Raw genomic sequence first — 15,529 nt, 5'->3', positions numbered from 1 at the left:
TGGAGACTATATCTATCTTCGTGTCACCCCACTCAAAGGAATGCAACGGTTTCATGTTAAGGGTAAGCTGGAGCCAAGATATATTGGACCCTTCAAGATCCTCGATCGACGAGGAGAAGTTTCTTACAAGTTGGAACTGCCTGCTGACCTAGCAGATTTCCATGATGTCTTCCATATCTCTCTCCTTCGACGATGCCTCCAAGTGCCTGACAAGCCTGAGACATTCAAGAACATCGATTATCGCACCCTCGATGTCCACACCGACTTAACCTACCGTGAGGTACCCCTTCGGATTTCGGAAGAAGCTATCCGTCTCACCCGAAGAAGGAAGATCAAATTCTGTAAGGTTCAGTGGACTAATCACTCCGAGGAAGAAGCCACTTGGGAACGAGAGGATCAACTTAGGAAGGACTTTCCCGCACTCTTCAGTTCTTAGCCACCGAATCTCGAGGACGAGATTCATTTTAAGGGGGGAAGGTTTGTAACAACCCAACTTTTGTGCATTGATTAAAAATTTTGGAATACAAATTTTTGGGCCAATAAAAACTTTTTCTATCTTTAAAATTTGCATGCATATAGTTGATCTTGCATTTGATTGTTGGATGTGTGTGTTTGTCACTTGTGGAATTTACATTTGAGTGTGAATCTCTAAAACCCTAAAACCTTTTGTTCATGTGATCCCTTTTTATTTCTAGTTTTAATTAACTTAATAATGGCACAAACCCTTGGAGCACCTCACCCTTCTCCCTCTTTACTTGTGTGATCAAAATTTCTATTTTTCACAAAACCCTAAAACCCTCTTCTTATATGTCACCCTTTCTCAAACCTTGTTTTATTAATTTAAACCTTGTAGAAACCCTAGATCATTTGATCTTTCCCAATGTACTAATGATCTTGGAAGATCATGCCCCTCCCCAAATTTCTCTTCTTCAAAACCTTCCCATCTTTTCTCAACTAGAAAATCTGAAAGTTCTACAAATAAGTACACCTTTGGGTCATCATAGTTTTGACCTAACCTTTCCCTAGATCATGCTTAGGAGTGCTCATTAAAAATGCATAGGAAATTGGACAAAGGGAGGATGCCATGCCGGCCACACTCACCATCTCTCTCAATTTGCCATCTCTCTCACCATTCCTCCACACCAGCACACACACACGTCCAGCTGGACTCACACCACCATGCTGCACCCTCCTTGACTCAGCTAGACCCTTCTCTCTCTCCCTCTCTTGGATAAAAACGTGTGAGCCCGTGCATGTGGAAAGGGGAGAGATCTTCCTCTCCATTTTTCATTTGGCACGACCTGCTTGTCCAGGAGGTGCTGCCCTGTCTTCTCTCTCTCACCCTGTCAACCTCCCCTGTCCCTTCCCTAGCTCCTAGACCGCCCTTCTATCGTGTCCACCCGTGGTCACCCAGGCACGGACAAGTTTCTTTCCCGTTCGCTCTGCAGCTCGTGCCACGAATCCAGCGTGTCATCGACGCCGGCTGCAACCCTCTAAACCCCCTAGACAACACCTGGGCTTCCCTCTCACACTCCCTCTCCCTGGCCCTCCATGGTCACCCCCAATGGGCGACGAGCACGCCGGCGTTGGCACAACCACGGTGGCCGCCTCACCCTCCCACGCTGGTGGCCTCGGACGACATAGCGGGCACACGCAGGGAGTTCACGAGCCCCATAGACAAGCACCTCCGTTCCCTCCCATCTCTCTGCACGCCACCGTCGACGCCTTGTCGAGTCGTTCCGTTTAGCGCCTGGCAGACCTTCCCGCTCCCGTCGTGTCTTCCCTCTCTGCTCGCTTCAGATGACGCGCGCGTGTGTCCACGGCGTGGCACCGACGATCAGCCACGTAGCCCCGCCGCCCAGCTCGACAAATACGCTGCCGCCGCACGCCCTTCGCCTCGCCACGGACGCGGTGCACCGTGCACCGCGCGGCGAGATATAAAACGGCCGGAACCCCCCTCTTGCCCAACTCCCTCGCCACCAGAACCGCACTCCAGCCCAACTCCACCTCCCAAGAGGAGAGGAGCTTCTCTCCTCCCAGCTCGCCGTGCTCGAGCCCGGCACCTGCCGGGGACGGTGAAGGTTGCCGTCGCCGACCGATGCCATCTCCTCCCTTTTCCCTCCTCACTAGCTGCACCTCTATCTTATCCGTCTAACGCGACAACTCCAGTGTCCCAGGGTCGACTGCAGGCGCCTCCGTGACGAACAGCAGCCTCAGCCGTCGCCGTCGATCGCCGGAAGGTCGTCGCTGTTTCGTCCGCCACCAACCTCGCTCGGTAGCCCGTGCTCCGCCGCATCAAACGCGCCCCACCTCGCCGTCGACAGAGCCCCGAGGTGAGCACACCGTGCCCCGCAGTAGCTAGGGTTAGCTGCGGCGTAGATGCTCGCGTTGCGAGCTGGACGATCATGCATGCGCCGTCGGATTAGAATCCGACGCATGCATGCGTCCAGGCAGCTGGCCCGCGCGCCAGCGTGTCCTCCACGTCGCCCTCCGTTCAAATCGCGGGCTCCCACGCTGCGGATCCGTTGCTGGGCCGAATCCGGCGATCCCAGCAGCGTCGGCCCCTTTCCTTTTCTTTCTCCTTTTCTTCCTATTAACCTTACAGCAAATCTATGTTCAGTATTTAAATCACCACAAATTCATCCAGTGACCAAATGAGTTGATTCAAGTTCCTAGATGCTCACAGATGTTTTCTTAACCATATACAATTGCATGCATGTGATTTAGTGCTGTAAAAATGAGCTGTTAAATGAAAACCTAAAAAGTATCTGCTTGAGTATTTTATTTAGTGTGTGATATTTATGCAACCTTCATGCATGAGGTTAGTTTTTTTGTGAAGTATATGTAGATAGCTTCATTTTGGCACTAGTCTAGCATGCAGGAGTTTCCTGGAATTAAGTTGTTTTACAAAACCATTTCTGTCCAGAGAGCTAGTAAATGATTTTTAAATGGAAAACTGCTATAGATTTTGAAACAAATCCAAGTGCTACCGGTAGAGATAGTTGTATGATACTTTTGTGCCAAAGGGTTTATTTTTCAGAGAAGTAGTTTAATTACAATAATTACATAACTGAAACTGTATAGCTTTTTAATGTATGATTTTTGTAAAATCATTTACAAGTCAGAAAAATGCCAAACCAGTGGGGTTAGTTCACATTTAGTCTCACCTATCCAGGGGTATGTTTGGTGTTGGTTGGTGATGCTCTGATACTGGTGTGGGTTGCTGTTTGTATGCTCTGGTTTCTGTCTTAATTAATTTTTCTAGGGCATTTAAGATTTATTTTCATGTGATTATTGTGCATGTGTTCTCTACAAGTTATTAGCTTTCAGTAGGTAAAAAATATATATTTTTATGACATACAGAAAGATTTAGACCATTTAAATGGTTCCTAAGTCATTTCTGGAATTGCAAAAATCATATCTTTTGTTTTAAAAATCATAAATGGGTGAAACCACTTTCAGTAGCTTGCATTAGTAAACTTTTACATACTATGATTTTAACAAATTTTTATGTAGATTATTATGGTGTGGTTTGTTGGTTGGGTATGGCTTGTTGTTTTCTTTTTGCGACGCTAGATTCGAACATCGCCGGCAACGAAGGAGGAGGAGACCTTGGAGGGATTGAAGAGGAAGACCAGGGACACTTTGCTGATCAAGGCAAGCCACCTCTTGATGCATCTCTGATCCTACATATACCTTGTTCTTGCATTACTACAGGTTTTATAAAGTGCATATCTTTCATTTATTATGTCGGTGGTTAGCGCCGCCGGAGTTTTATTAATCCACCCTTAGGGTGCAGCCCTTGTTGGAACCTACTGATCCAAATCTTAATAGTGATCTGGTGATTATCACCCCATCATCCTTGTCGCCGATTTTCAAGAAAAAAGTACTATAGGTTGGGAGCCCTTGTGGAAGAGTTTTTGGAAAATGTTTCCGAGAAAGATGTTTTTGGAAAGCCTTGGAATGGGGTAGCCCTGCCCAAGTGGGAGTTTGAAAATGAAAAGCTGATTTGAAAAAGTGAGTTTTGCTGGAATAAAGTGGAGATAAAAAGGTTTTCGAAAACTTCGGTGCCTTGGGTACTTAACCTAACCAATTAGACAGTGCAACCATATTACCCCAAAGTGGGCACGGGGCGTAGCGTAGTAGTTTGTCTCGCCATAGTTTGGGTCTTGCAAATGTAAGGGGTAGTCCGACCAGGGACACCTATCGACCGTGGCCTCCCCGACGCGCTGGGGACGCCTTTCCATTGCGTATCGATGGCAGGGGTACAACCTATGAGCTCCCATTGAATAATGCCCCGCATTTGGTCGCGGCATTCCAGAGGGTCGAGCTGGTCGGGGAATTTGCTACTCCTGGGTAAACGATCCCTCGGACTCTTGTGTTGGGAGGTACAACTCTAGGCGGCATGTCTTAGGCTATGGAGAGCAAGCGAAAAACTACGATCGGTTATCCGAGCCTCGCGTTTTGACGCTTGGTGAACCAGGGATGATCCCGACGGATTTATCGGATCTTATGGTGAAAGTGTACAACCTCTGCAGAGTGAAAACTATTCGAATAGCCGCGTCCGCGGTCATGGACGGTTGGGACCTACGCTGAAGAGTTTTTGTTTTACAAATGTTTTCAAAGAAAATATTTTGAAAAGTACCGAGAAGGTACAGGAAAATGCCAGTGGTACTGGAGGAAATGTACCTGAGAGGTACGGTGGAAAGTTGGTATAGTTGTTTTGGCCATTTTGAGGGCCGGAAAAATAAATTGGGTCACCCTTACCTATTAGTCTTCAAATGAAAATTGTTTACAAAAATATTTTTAACAAAGTTATAGAGATATCTTATTCTCGAGAGAAACTATCTCTCGCTCTTTGTCGCCTTAGTTGGTGCCTGTTCCTTGCTACTGCCATATTGCATATCCTTTATTTCTCTCTAAGGTGGTTTGCGAGTACATTCAAACGTACTCATTGGCATTGTTGTCCTGGCTATTTACTTGGCCAGACTTTGAAGAGGAGTGCTACGAAGAAGAAGACTACGACGCCGAAGACGCGAACTAGGACGCTCTCCCAGTTAGCTGCCTGTAGGGTAAAGGCCTGACTTGGGTTCCACCGCTGTTTGGAGTCAAATAAATTCCGCTGCTGTTTGTTGAACTTCTGCCCTGATGGCCTATGATGTAAGACTTCCGTATTAATTTTATTTCGGTACTGTAATGGATGATGTAATCTGGTATCAGTTCGGTTATGTATTCACGATGGAATGATCTTGGGATCGTAAAATTGTATGCATAACAGGAGTTCTGGACTGGTAAGTCCGGGGCCCCACATTATCATCCGAACCCCTTCCTGTATTAAGTTGCAAGCAACAGACTATTACATTAAGCAATGTGTGTAAAGTAAACAATGGAATTATCCTTAGACAAAACATTGTTGTTTTCTCCCTAGTAGCAATAGCACATCTACAATCTTAGAAGTTAAAGTTACTCTTCCAGAAAACTAGAGGCATGAACCCACTATCGAGCATAAATACTCCCTCTTGGAGATACATGCAGCTACTTGATCAAGGTAAGTACAAGTACCGGAGAGCATGCAAGATCTTAAATAACAGTCGTGTGATAATATGATGAACAATCTTATAACAATTCCACAATTTATCGGATCCCAACAAACACAACACCGATTACATCATATGGATCTCAATCATATAAGGAAGCTCATGAGATCATTGTATTGAAGTAAATGGGAGAGAGTACCAACTAGTTACAACCGACAGCCCGTAGTCCAGGGGGACTACTCACAAACCATCATAGAGTCGAAGTGGAGGCGGTCGAGTCAATGGAGATGGCTTCGGGGGTCAATCCCCGTTCCGGCAGGGTGCCGGAACATGAACTTCTGACCCCGGAAACTCGTCTAGACGATGGCGGCGGCGACGGAAATTTTTGTGGACGGAAGCTTCTATATTTAGGGTTTTTGCATCGGGAGCTTTATATAGGCGGAGGATTTAGGTCGGTGGGGTGCCTGGTGGCCTACACCTACCCTAGGCACGGGCCAGGTCCAGGCCGCGCCTAGGGGTGGTTTGGGCGCCCTGCTGCGCCTCTTCGACCCCCCCCCCCCCCAGACTTCCTCTTCGTTTCGGTAAAATATTGACTTCGGCTTTTATTTTTTCCAATTCCGAGAATATTTCTTGTACAACTTTTCTGAAATACAAAAACAGAAAACATGGAACTGGCACTGTGTCATCTTGTCAATAGGTTAGTGCCGGAAAATGCATAAAAGTGCCACGAAGTGTAAACAAAACATATAGCAATTGGTGTGAAACAAGCATGGAGCATCAAAAATTATATATACGTTTGCAACATATCAACAACCCATGCCCTAAAGGGATAGTTGTACCTCAGGCGTCATGGCCCGATCATGCTGACGCTGCGATGGCCTCATAGTTATGGGGAGTTTCGTCCATACCTTATTGTGTGGGACATGACCGAAGAGGGCGATAAGGCTCTCTCTATTTTTTTCAGCGTGACATTGTGGTGACACGGTCGTCACATGGTCTTCCATGCTTGCTCTTCTTCCTCTTCGACCCCTCATTCTCCTGTGGGGCAATAAAGGAGTCTTGTCCTTCTTGCTCCCGCTTCCGGGAAGCCAGTGATGGTCTTGGTGATACATCTCAAATGTATCTACTTTTCCAAGCACTTTGGTCAACGATTTTCTCCGGAATCTCACCGTACTTGGATGAAAATTGTTGAATCTGATGTTGTTTTTAGCAAAGTCTCCTTTTTGTCAAGTTTTCGTAGGAAATAAAATCAAAGAAAAATACCACGAAGTTTTTCATGAAAGGAGGGACCTGGAGCTTTGGATCACAAGAGGGGAGCCACGAGTCCCAAACAAGGCCAGGTGGCGCGCCCTACTTCTTTAGGCGCGCCACCCAGGCCTGTTTGGCCCTCGGTCGCCGTCTCGCCTCCCCCCTTCGTGTGGTGACTTATATACCCTAAAAACCTACCCTCCTGGAAGGAGACAACGTTGCGCGAAACAGAGCACCTTCGTTTTGGGGGCTAGATTGATCCTGCTCTACACCCTGGAGAGAGGGACTTCGGGGGCTTCTTCATCATCACTGCCACCGACATCATCACCAACTATCATGAACTCACTCTCCATCACCATGAGTGAGTAGTTCTCTATAGGCTTAAGAGGTGGATGGGTTTTGGATGAGATTGATCATGTAATCCTCCATATGTATCAAGATTTGAGGTGTTTGTCTTGAAGATATTTATGTATGAGTGTTAGTAAACCTTTGTTATGTTTAATGCTTGTTACTAGGACCCGAGTGACATGATTTCAGTATTGAACCTATATTGCTTTATCATATATATGAGGTTGGTATTTATCCGCAAAGTGTATTACTTGTTATTATGTTGACCCTGCGAATCCCTAAGGTGACTCTTAATGCTTTGTTCCGGTCTATTCAAAAGGGTAGACCTTAATTGCTGCTTGTAGTTTCAAGTTGGCCTCGGTAAAATGGGCAAGAAGGACAAAAGATGTTATGAAAATTCTTTTAGTTAGTGTGCATAACTATATTTAGATCACACACCTACACACAACTGAATTAGAGATGAGTGCTATGTTAGTTGGATTGCATTACATGATCAATATCATCCCTACATTACCCCATTGCTGCCTCATGCCGACGCTTTTTTAGCCACTGAAAGTTTCACATTACTTCTTCCGGTGAAAACTGGAAATGTGCTTTATTTATTGTTTTCTTTTAATGCTTTGAATCAACTGCTATAAAATTATCACTTGCTTTGTGAGTTTATTGATATACAAGTTTGATTGAGAGTGACGTCTCAATTTCTAAGGTCTTATTGGTATTCTTGTGTTCCCGGCCTTGAGTCAAACTATAAATTTGGGTAATACTTCCCATCGAAGATTTCAGCGATCCGCTATACTTGTGGGGGTCACTTGGTTATTTCGGCCTCTTGCTTAGGTCTTGCGTGCCTTGGGCTACCCTCGTAGTTTGGTTTCCCGTCAGTAGCCCCTAGCCTTTGGGTGATCCTGAAGGATCGTGCGAAGGATTCCTAGTAGGGGACCGGTAAGCTTCCGCACCCAGGTCGGCCACTTCCATGATTGCTCAACATGTGATGTGAACGAGGAGCACGACTCTATTCTATAACGTGCTATATTAAAAATAGCATTTTGAAAAAAGAAGACAAATATTAAGGATTTCAGGAGCTAAACTTTTGTTCAGGAGAATACATGCTTAACCATATCATTTAAAGTAGTTCCCCAATTTTCTACAAGAGCCAAAATTATGGCATAAACACAAATATGAGGCATAAATTCATAGCTATAGTCAGAGTGAAAGTCAACATTTTTAAGACAGTGTAGCACAACATCAAAAGCTGACAGGGCAACAACATTGGAGAAAATACTAATTCCGATGAACTAGATTGAACGGTATCATCCTCTGATTCAGTAAAGAACCCGCGGATTGAAGCTCGTCATCACAATAAACAAGCCAGTGGACGGTGTAGCTTATCGGTCACTTGGATTGTTGGTGAGGACCTGTCATACTGAGAGTCTCAGATTTGGCTAGGTTAGAATAGATGTAGTGGAGTAGCCTGTTGGACACTCGGATTTGGACTCATGGACCGACCAAACGATGTGCTACTGATTTTCCATTAAAAGAAAATAGCGTCGCTATATGCTACCACATATAGCGTGGTTTAGTGCTGATAAAATACAATTAACGTCGTAGCGAGCATATTTGAAAGAAAAAAAATCAAACCTCAAATACGTTATAGTGACCCTATTTCGGTAAAATAGTGTGCTAACTTAAGGGAGTGACTATTTCTCAGTTGACTAAGAATTGAGAACGAAATTAGTCCTCAGTTAGATAACGTCATCAAATCTCACTTATAATTCATGCTGCAACTCATGAATACCCTGATCCACGATATAAATCAAATGGTGTAGGCCTAAAAGTTAGTTCTCAGCTACCTTAAACCTTGATCATACTACACGATATATATGTGGGCACCGAGGTTTGGTGTTCCTACACCAACCACAAAGTGTGTTTGACTTTACCTAACCACACATGTTAACATCAAAACACACGCTTAATATGGTCTATGCATTAACAATGTCAAAGGCAAGAAGAATCCATGCCATTGCCAGAAGCCATGGTACCCAAAAAAGAAAACTTTGACTCCTACTCGTTCCCACGTCACTCCTTGCACGTCTCCACCTCTTCCTTCATATTTTCCCTCTCCCAAGCACGCACCGCCCCACTTCCCACCACGCGCGCCGCGCATCTCCCGTCCTCCACCTGCACGTCAATGGCGCCCACACCGCTGAGCACCACATGGATTCACCGCCGCCGTCCGTTCCTCCGACCCCTAGTCCTTGTGCTCGCAGGGATCCAGCCCGCGTCGTCCCAGTCCATCTTCCCCCCGCCGACGGACGGTGCCACCTTCATTGACGCGTTAACGCCACCACCTCCACCGCCAGCAGCTGCCGGTGGACTTGGCAGCGGCACGTTTAACGTGGCCACTTCGATCCTCTTCGTAGGTGTCATCGTCGCGCTCTTCTTGGTCGGCTTCTTCTCCGCGTACCTCCGCCGCTGCGCCGACGCCGCCACTGGCGGGCAGCGCGGCAGGGGAGGCGCCGCAAACGCCAACGCGGCTGTCGCGGCTGCTGCGGCGGCCGCATTCTCGTCGGGGGTGAACCGCAGCAGGAGGAACCCTGGACTGGGCGTCGCCGCGATGGAGGCGCTGCCGGTGCTGACGTACGCGAGGGCAAGGGCTGTCAAGGCCGGGCGCGGGGCTCTCGAGTGCGCGGTGTGCCTGGCCGAGTTCGCCGAAGACGGCGAGAAGCTCCGGCTCCTTCCCGGGTGCTGCCACGTCTTCCACGCCGCGTGCATCGACGTGTGGCTCGCGGCGCACGTCACCTGCCCCGTATGCCGAGCCGACCTGGCGGACCCGGCAGTCGCCGCCGCCGGCCACGTCCTTGCCGCTGACCTAGCTGCTCAGGAAGAAACGTCCGATCACACGGTGGTCAACGTCGAGCCGTCGCAGACGATGGCAGAAGAAGATACCACATCTGATCAGCACCAAGAAACGGCGGAGGAGCGGGTGGATCGGTTCACGCTTCGGCTGCCGGAGAGGCTGAGGAGGGAGATCGAGGAGGCGAAGCGGCTCCGCAGAGCGATGAGCGCGGTGACCGCCGCGACAGCGGCAAGCGCGTCAAGCGGGCGGTGGGTGCCTTCGGCATTACGGACAATGTCGGCAGCCCGTTCTAGCCGGCGATGGTCGGCATTGTTCCGGGCAATGTCGGGGCCGCGCCGAAGTGAGGTGGGCGGCAGTGATCGGAGGGTGGCGCCGCTGCAGTCCAACGCCGCCGGAGATAACGTGGAGTTGGTGGTGGTACAGGACGACGCGGGGCAAACAGACAAGTACTACGCGCACAGCCTCACGTTCGCCGGGTTCGTCATCGACGGCGACGTCGCGGCCGGTGACTGGAACCCGGAGGTTTTTCAGGTGTCTTCCACTATCCCAGCAGCGGCGGCGTCCCAGCGATGAAGCCAAGTCCTTTCGTAGCATCAGTAGTGTAGCGGAGATTCAAATGTTGTTTTGTCGAACTTGGCAAGAACTGTACAGTTTAGAGGTAGTTTCTTCGATTCGGAGTTGATCGCTGGTTCTCTGTACATATTGATATCTTTTCTTCAAAGAACTATGAAAGACGTGTGATCATTTTCGCATGCGGTGCTGATCAGTCTCGCCAGTCTAGCCAGTTCATGCATCATCATCATCATCATCAATTCATCATCAAAATCAGGATGACCTGAAATCTTGAACCATACTGTAGGACACACAGCACAAACTAGTGCACAATCATAGCAGATCCATCTCGGAAAAACCAGCAGGAGCAGCACAAGATTCCGCGTCAGATAAGTGCTGTAAGGCATGACGAGCACTTGCTTACCATGACAGTCTTGTTTATGCAGCTAATTGGCAGTTGACTTGCTCTAGTTCATGAATAGATCCATTCCTCCTCATTACAAGGCGAAAAAGAAGATCTCCCAAACTTGTAATTTAATCGTCTGACAGTGTGTGACAGAAAAGAATACAGAGTAACATGCTGCACGATCTGATACAACGATCGACGAAGACTTTTCTTTTAAAAGAATGGTACCTCTCCGACTCTGAAATAGCTTGTCACAAGTAGATCTTAGTAAAAGAAGCCACTTCACCTTTTACAAAGCATTGCCTGATTTGTTTAGGAATAATGGTGCACACAGCTGTTGTACATTGCACAATTCAAGCTTTGACGTTCTATATAGACATTTGGATAGAGAATTAATCGCCGCATAGTCATAAATAATGCTAATGCTCCATGCGACCTTAACAGAGGATGAAATACAATTAAACAGTACTACCTCCTTTCATAATTACTTCATGTTCTAGGTTTAATGAAATTTAAACTTTTTTTTTGCGAAAATTCCACCGATCTATTAATAATCATCAACAGTAGTACAAAGATGCCTAAAAGTAATAAAAATTACAAAAAGGTCATTGGACCACCTAGCGACGACTACAGACACTAGCACGAGCCGAAGGCGCGCCGCTGTCCTCGCCCCTCCATCACCGGAGCCAGGCAAAGCTTGTCGTAGTAGAGCTTGTTGTAGTAGACAGACGGGAAGTCGTCGTGCTAAGGCCCCAAAGGACCAGCGCACCAGAGCAGCAACCATCGCCAATGATGACAACCGTAGATCGGAAGAGACTGACCTGAAACCACACAATCGAACACGAGAGACGACCGGATCTCGGGAGATCCGCCGGACACACAACTCCACACGCCCTACGCCGACGCTAGATGCATCACCGGAGCGAGGATAGGACGGGGAGGACCTTATTCCGACTTCAGGAAGTAGCCGCCGCCTCACCATCCTGAAGAAGACACCGAGAACAAACTAAACGAAGAACTGAAACCTTCCCACCGGCGAGAGGCTGCGGTCCGCCACACCTCCAAGGCCCCAAGGCCACCGGAGGCGGAGCGGACCGGCAGCGTCGTCGACGAGAGGGACGAAACCCTAGATGGGTTTTACGCCGCCACCTGATCGCCTGTGTCTTTCCCGTAATGAAATTTAAACTTTGTAAACTGTGGATAAAAATATCAACATCTATGATACAAAATCTATTGTATTAGAGTCGACATAAAGTATACTTTCATATAATATGTATTTGGTATGATGAATACCGATATTTTTAATTATATTTTTGGTTAAACTCTGTAAAATATGGCTTTGACTAAACCTAGAACGTGAACTAAATAAAAATGAAGGAAGTATCTCTTTTTTTTAGTACTTGGTCGACTCCAAAATTGTTAAATTTGCATCAATATTTGTGCATCATATGAGTTGCAAGTACATTGCAACCGAGCTTTTCCAATTATAAGCGGGTTGCTAGTGAGGAAAACAGTCCTTGGCCATTTGATTTGTCTTGTTATTAGCGCTGGCTGAGACTTGCAAGTAGATTGCAACAGAATGAAAACTAAGTTAATTTTTCGGTCGACTGCTCCTAAATAGTAGTAGAGATTGATATACAATTTAAATACTCCGATTGAAGTAACTGCCAAATTTCAACAGTTAGTTATGACATCAGCGCAGCTCAACACCTTGACTTGTTAGTCCGATTCATGTACTACGAAGAGAAGACCAGAGTGCGCTGGCATTTGTATCTTATATACTATTATACGAGTACTTAGTTGTCAGCAACTCATCATGGACTAGTGAAACAACAACTAAACAATTGACACCTACATCTTCTTGCACGTTCCGATGAAGTTCCAATCGGTAGAAATCCAATCTACTCGTCAGCAAAGCACATGGATTCTATCTCTTGACTACGCGCACATAAAGATATCACGCCTTTGTTTCTCCTCGAAGGATACAGAATTAAACATCAGTTCAGTACTATGAAGATAATTACTACTGTACATCAAAGTGATATGCACACGAGCTTTTATTGCATAGTTTTAATTTAGTTTAGAAGTAATCTTTAGTTCTGTGAAATGCAACATTTTTTTTTTATAAAGAACGCTTTATTACTTAAGGAGTTTTGAGCATTACACCTAGCTTCTGCATAATTAACATGCATACAGCCCAAAAGGGTCAAAGCGAAAGGAACAACGAACAAATCCAACAAAAAAAAAATCCATCCCCGCCTAGAGGAAAATAGGTTATGCAGCCACCCATGTTGGATAATAAACTTTTTCTTCGTATCCTCCAGCCGTGTAGACACCTCCGTAAAGAGGTCTCGATCCGCCGAACGCTGAAGCGATGACCATGAACGGAGCAAAGCCGTACACCAGTAGATGACCTAGATAAGAGAAGAATTTTTTTCATTAAAAACCTTGTCATTCCTACATAGCTACATCGACCATAAGACGGCAATCACTCTCACCCTGATAAGTAACTTTGTTCAGCTAATTGCCAAATATATTTGCAATGATTCGTGGTGGATATAAGGTAGAACGTATCACAATGATTGACCATATAGACCTACCAAACCGGCAGTGGAAGAATAAGTGTTTTTTGTCTCATTTTCGTGACAAAAAATGCACTTCAAACATCCCTGCCAATTACGCTTAGCAAGGTTATCTTTAGTAAGAATGACACCCCGCCTAAGATACCAAATAAAAATCTCAGTTTTCAAATGTATGTCCATCTTCAAAATGTATTTGTTATTAAGTACTGATTGAACAGGTTCAATTAAATCTTTTTTACATTGACCTTACCGAGTAAACACCGTTCTTGGTAAGCCCCCAATGGAATTGATCGGATCCATGCATCAGTTGTACTGACACGAGCCACTAAAGAAGTTCTGAAGCTGTTCATTACATGATGCCAATCATGACTATGATACTAACCACTATAAAGATAGTACCATGCACAAGTATCCTATGCATGATACTAGTACATGATACTTACCACTATGGCCAGCCTAATGGAGAAAGACACGTATTGGAAAAAGTGCTTTTGGGTAGCTATCTGCTTATTGGAAAAATGAGAATCATGAGATTTCCATACAATCTGAGAAAATGATTTTTAGCCGACATAATTCTCCGCAACAACTTTTGCCAAACGCCATCCTCGGTTAACAACGTAGCCAGCCATGTCCCAAGCAAGGCTCTGCTTTTAACATCGAGATCATGAACACCTAGTTTACCTTGATCTCTCGGACGACAGATAACACTCCATTTTTTCAACCGATATTTCTTCTTTTCACTATCTCCCTGCTAGAAAAATCCTGATCGGAAATAACTCAATTTATTCAAAACTTCTTTAGGAAGTTGGAAGAAAAAAAATCATATACAATACAATATTTGTGAGTACTGAATTTATGAGAACTAATTTTCCACCCAGAGATAGTAATTTTCCTTTCCAGCTACTAAATCTTTTCTGCGACCTATCTTTAACGATTTTCCATTCAGCGAGTGTGAGTCTCCGATGGTGAATCGGGGAATACACAGAGAGTTGATTGGAAAATTTTCTATCCTACATTCGAAGAGTTTGGCGTCTAGGTTAGCATCATCTTGTGCATCGCCAAAACAGAACAATTCACTTTTATAGAAATTTATCTTTAAGACCTGATAATAATTCAAAAGTTGATAATATTAATTTTAGGTTTTTCGCTTTTCCAAATCTTATTCCATAAAAAGAATTGTGTCATTGGCATATTAAAGGATAGTTAAGCCACCATCCATTAGACTAGTCACAGTGGGAAGTATCATACACTAGTATCATGCACATGATACTAGTTTATGATACTAACCCCACAATGAATAGTATCATAAGATAGTATCATAGTATCATCATATTTAATGTTTTGTAGACTCTCAATGCAAATGTGTGTACATGATGTGTTTGCCATTAAGTTTTCTAGTTTTACGTGCTATGATACGGTATCATATTATGATACCACTCTAATCTCTCACCTCATTAATTGATGTGCCACATCAGATTTTTGCCAACATGGCATGCATGATACTACTTATGATACTCCCATTGTGGCTAATCTTAGGTAGGGAACTACTCCTTCAATTTAACCAACAATCTTCGCACGCTCAATAATAGCCATTATATCCGCCATAATGTTGAATAACATTGGAGGAAGAGGATCGCCTTGGCTAACTTTTTTTTTATCTGGGAGTATCAAACGTCAAAGCATAAAAGCTTTTTGGAGCAGTAAAAAAAAATTGAACGCCGCACGCTCCACCGCTTTTACACGTATCTCTTCTCTAAAGCACCTGGTAGAATCCAGCACTAACTAAACAACGTAATCTAGAATAACTTTTTTCTTTTCTTGGGCCTCTCTAAGATCCCTTGCCTCGATACCTTTCAGTAACCTTCTCGAGCCGTCTTCTGAATTGTTCTTCAAGGAAGGAAGGAATGAAAGCAAGCAAGGAAGTTAAGCTGACCCACAGCACCTATTCCGCCATGGATAATCCTCCATCGGAGACTAGTATATATACTAGCAAGTGTCGGCT

At 45.3% G+C, this 15,529-nt stretch overlaps 1 protein-coding gene across 1 annotated transcript; it reads left to right on the top strand.

Moving 5' to 3' along the window:
• Positions 1–9,199: 9,199 nt before the first annotated feature.
• On the top strand, positions 9,200–10,728 carry LOC127332366 (E3 ubiquitin-protein ligase Os03g0188200-like). Its single transcript, XM_051358649.2, has one exon. The coding sequence runs from the start codon at positions 9,319–9,321 to the stop codon at positions 10,558–10,560; it is 1,242 nt and encodes a 413-aa protein (XP_051214609.1). The 5' UTR covers positions 9,200–9,318; the 3' UTR covers positions 10,561–10,728.
• Positions 10,729–15,529: the final 4,801 nt, after the last annotated feature.

Source organism: Lolium perenne, chromosome 4, assembly GCF_019359855.2.
Source record: "Lolium perenne isolate Kyuss_39 chromosome 4, Kyuss_2.0, whole genome shotgun sequence".
Lineage (NCBI taxonomy): Eukaryota > Viridiplantae > Streptophyta > Magnoliopsida > Poales > Poaceae > Lolium > Lolium perenne.
Note: the sequence above shows the minus strand (reverse complement) of the source record. Positions and strands in the feature narration are given on the sequence as shown.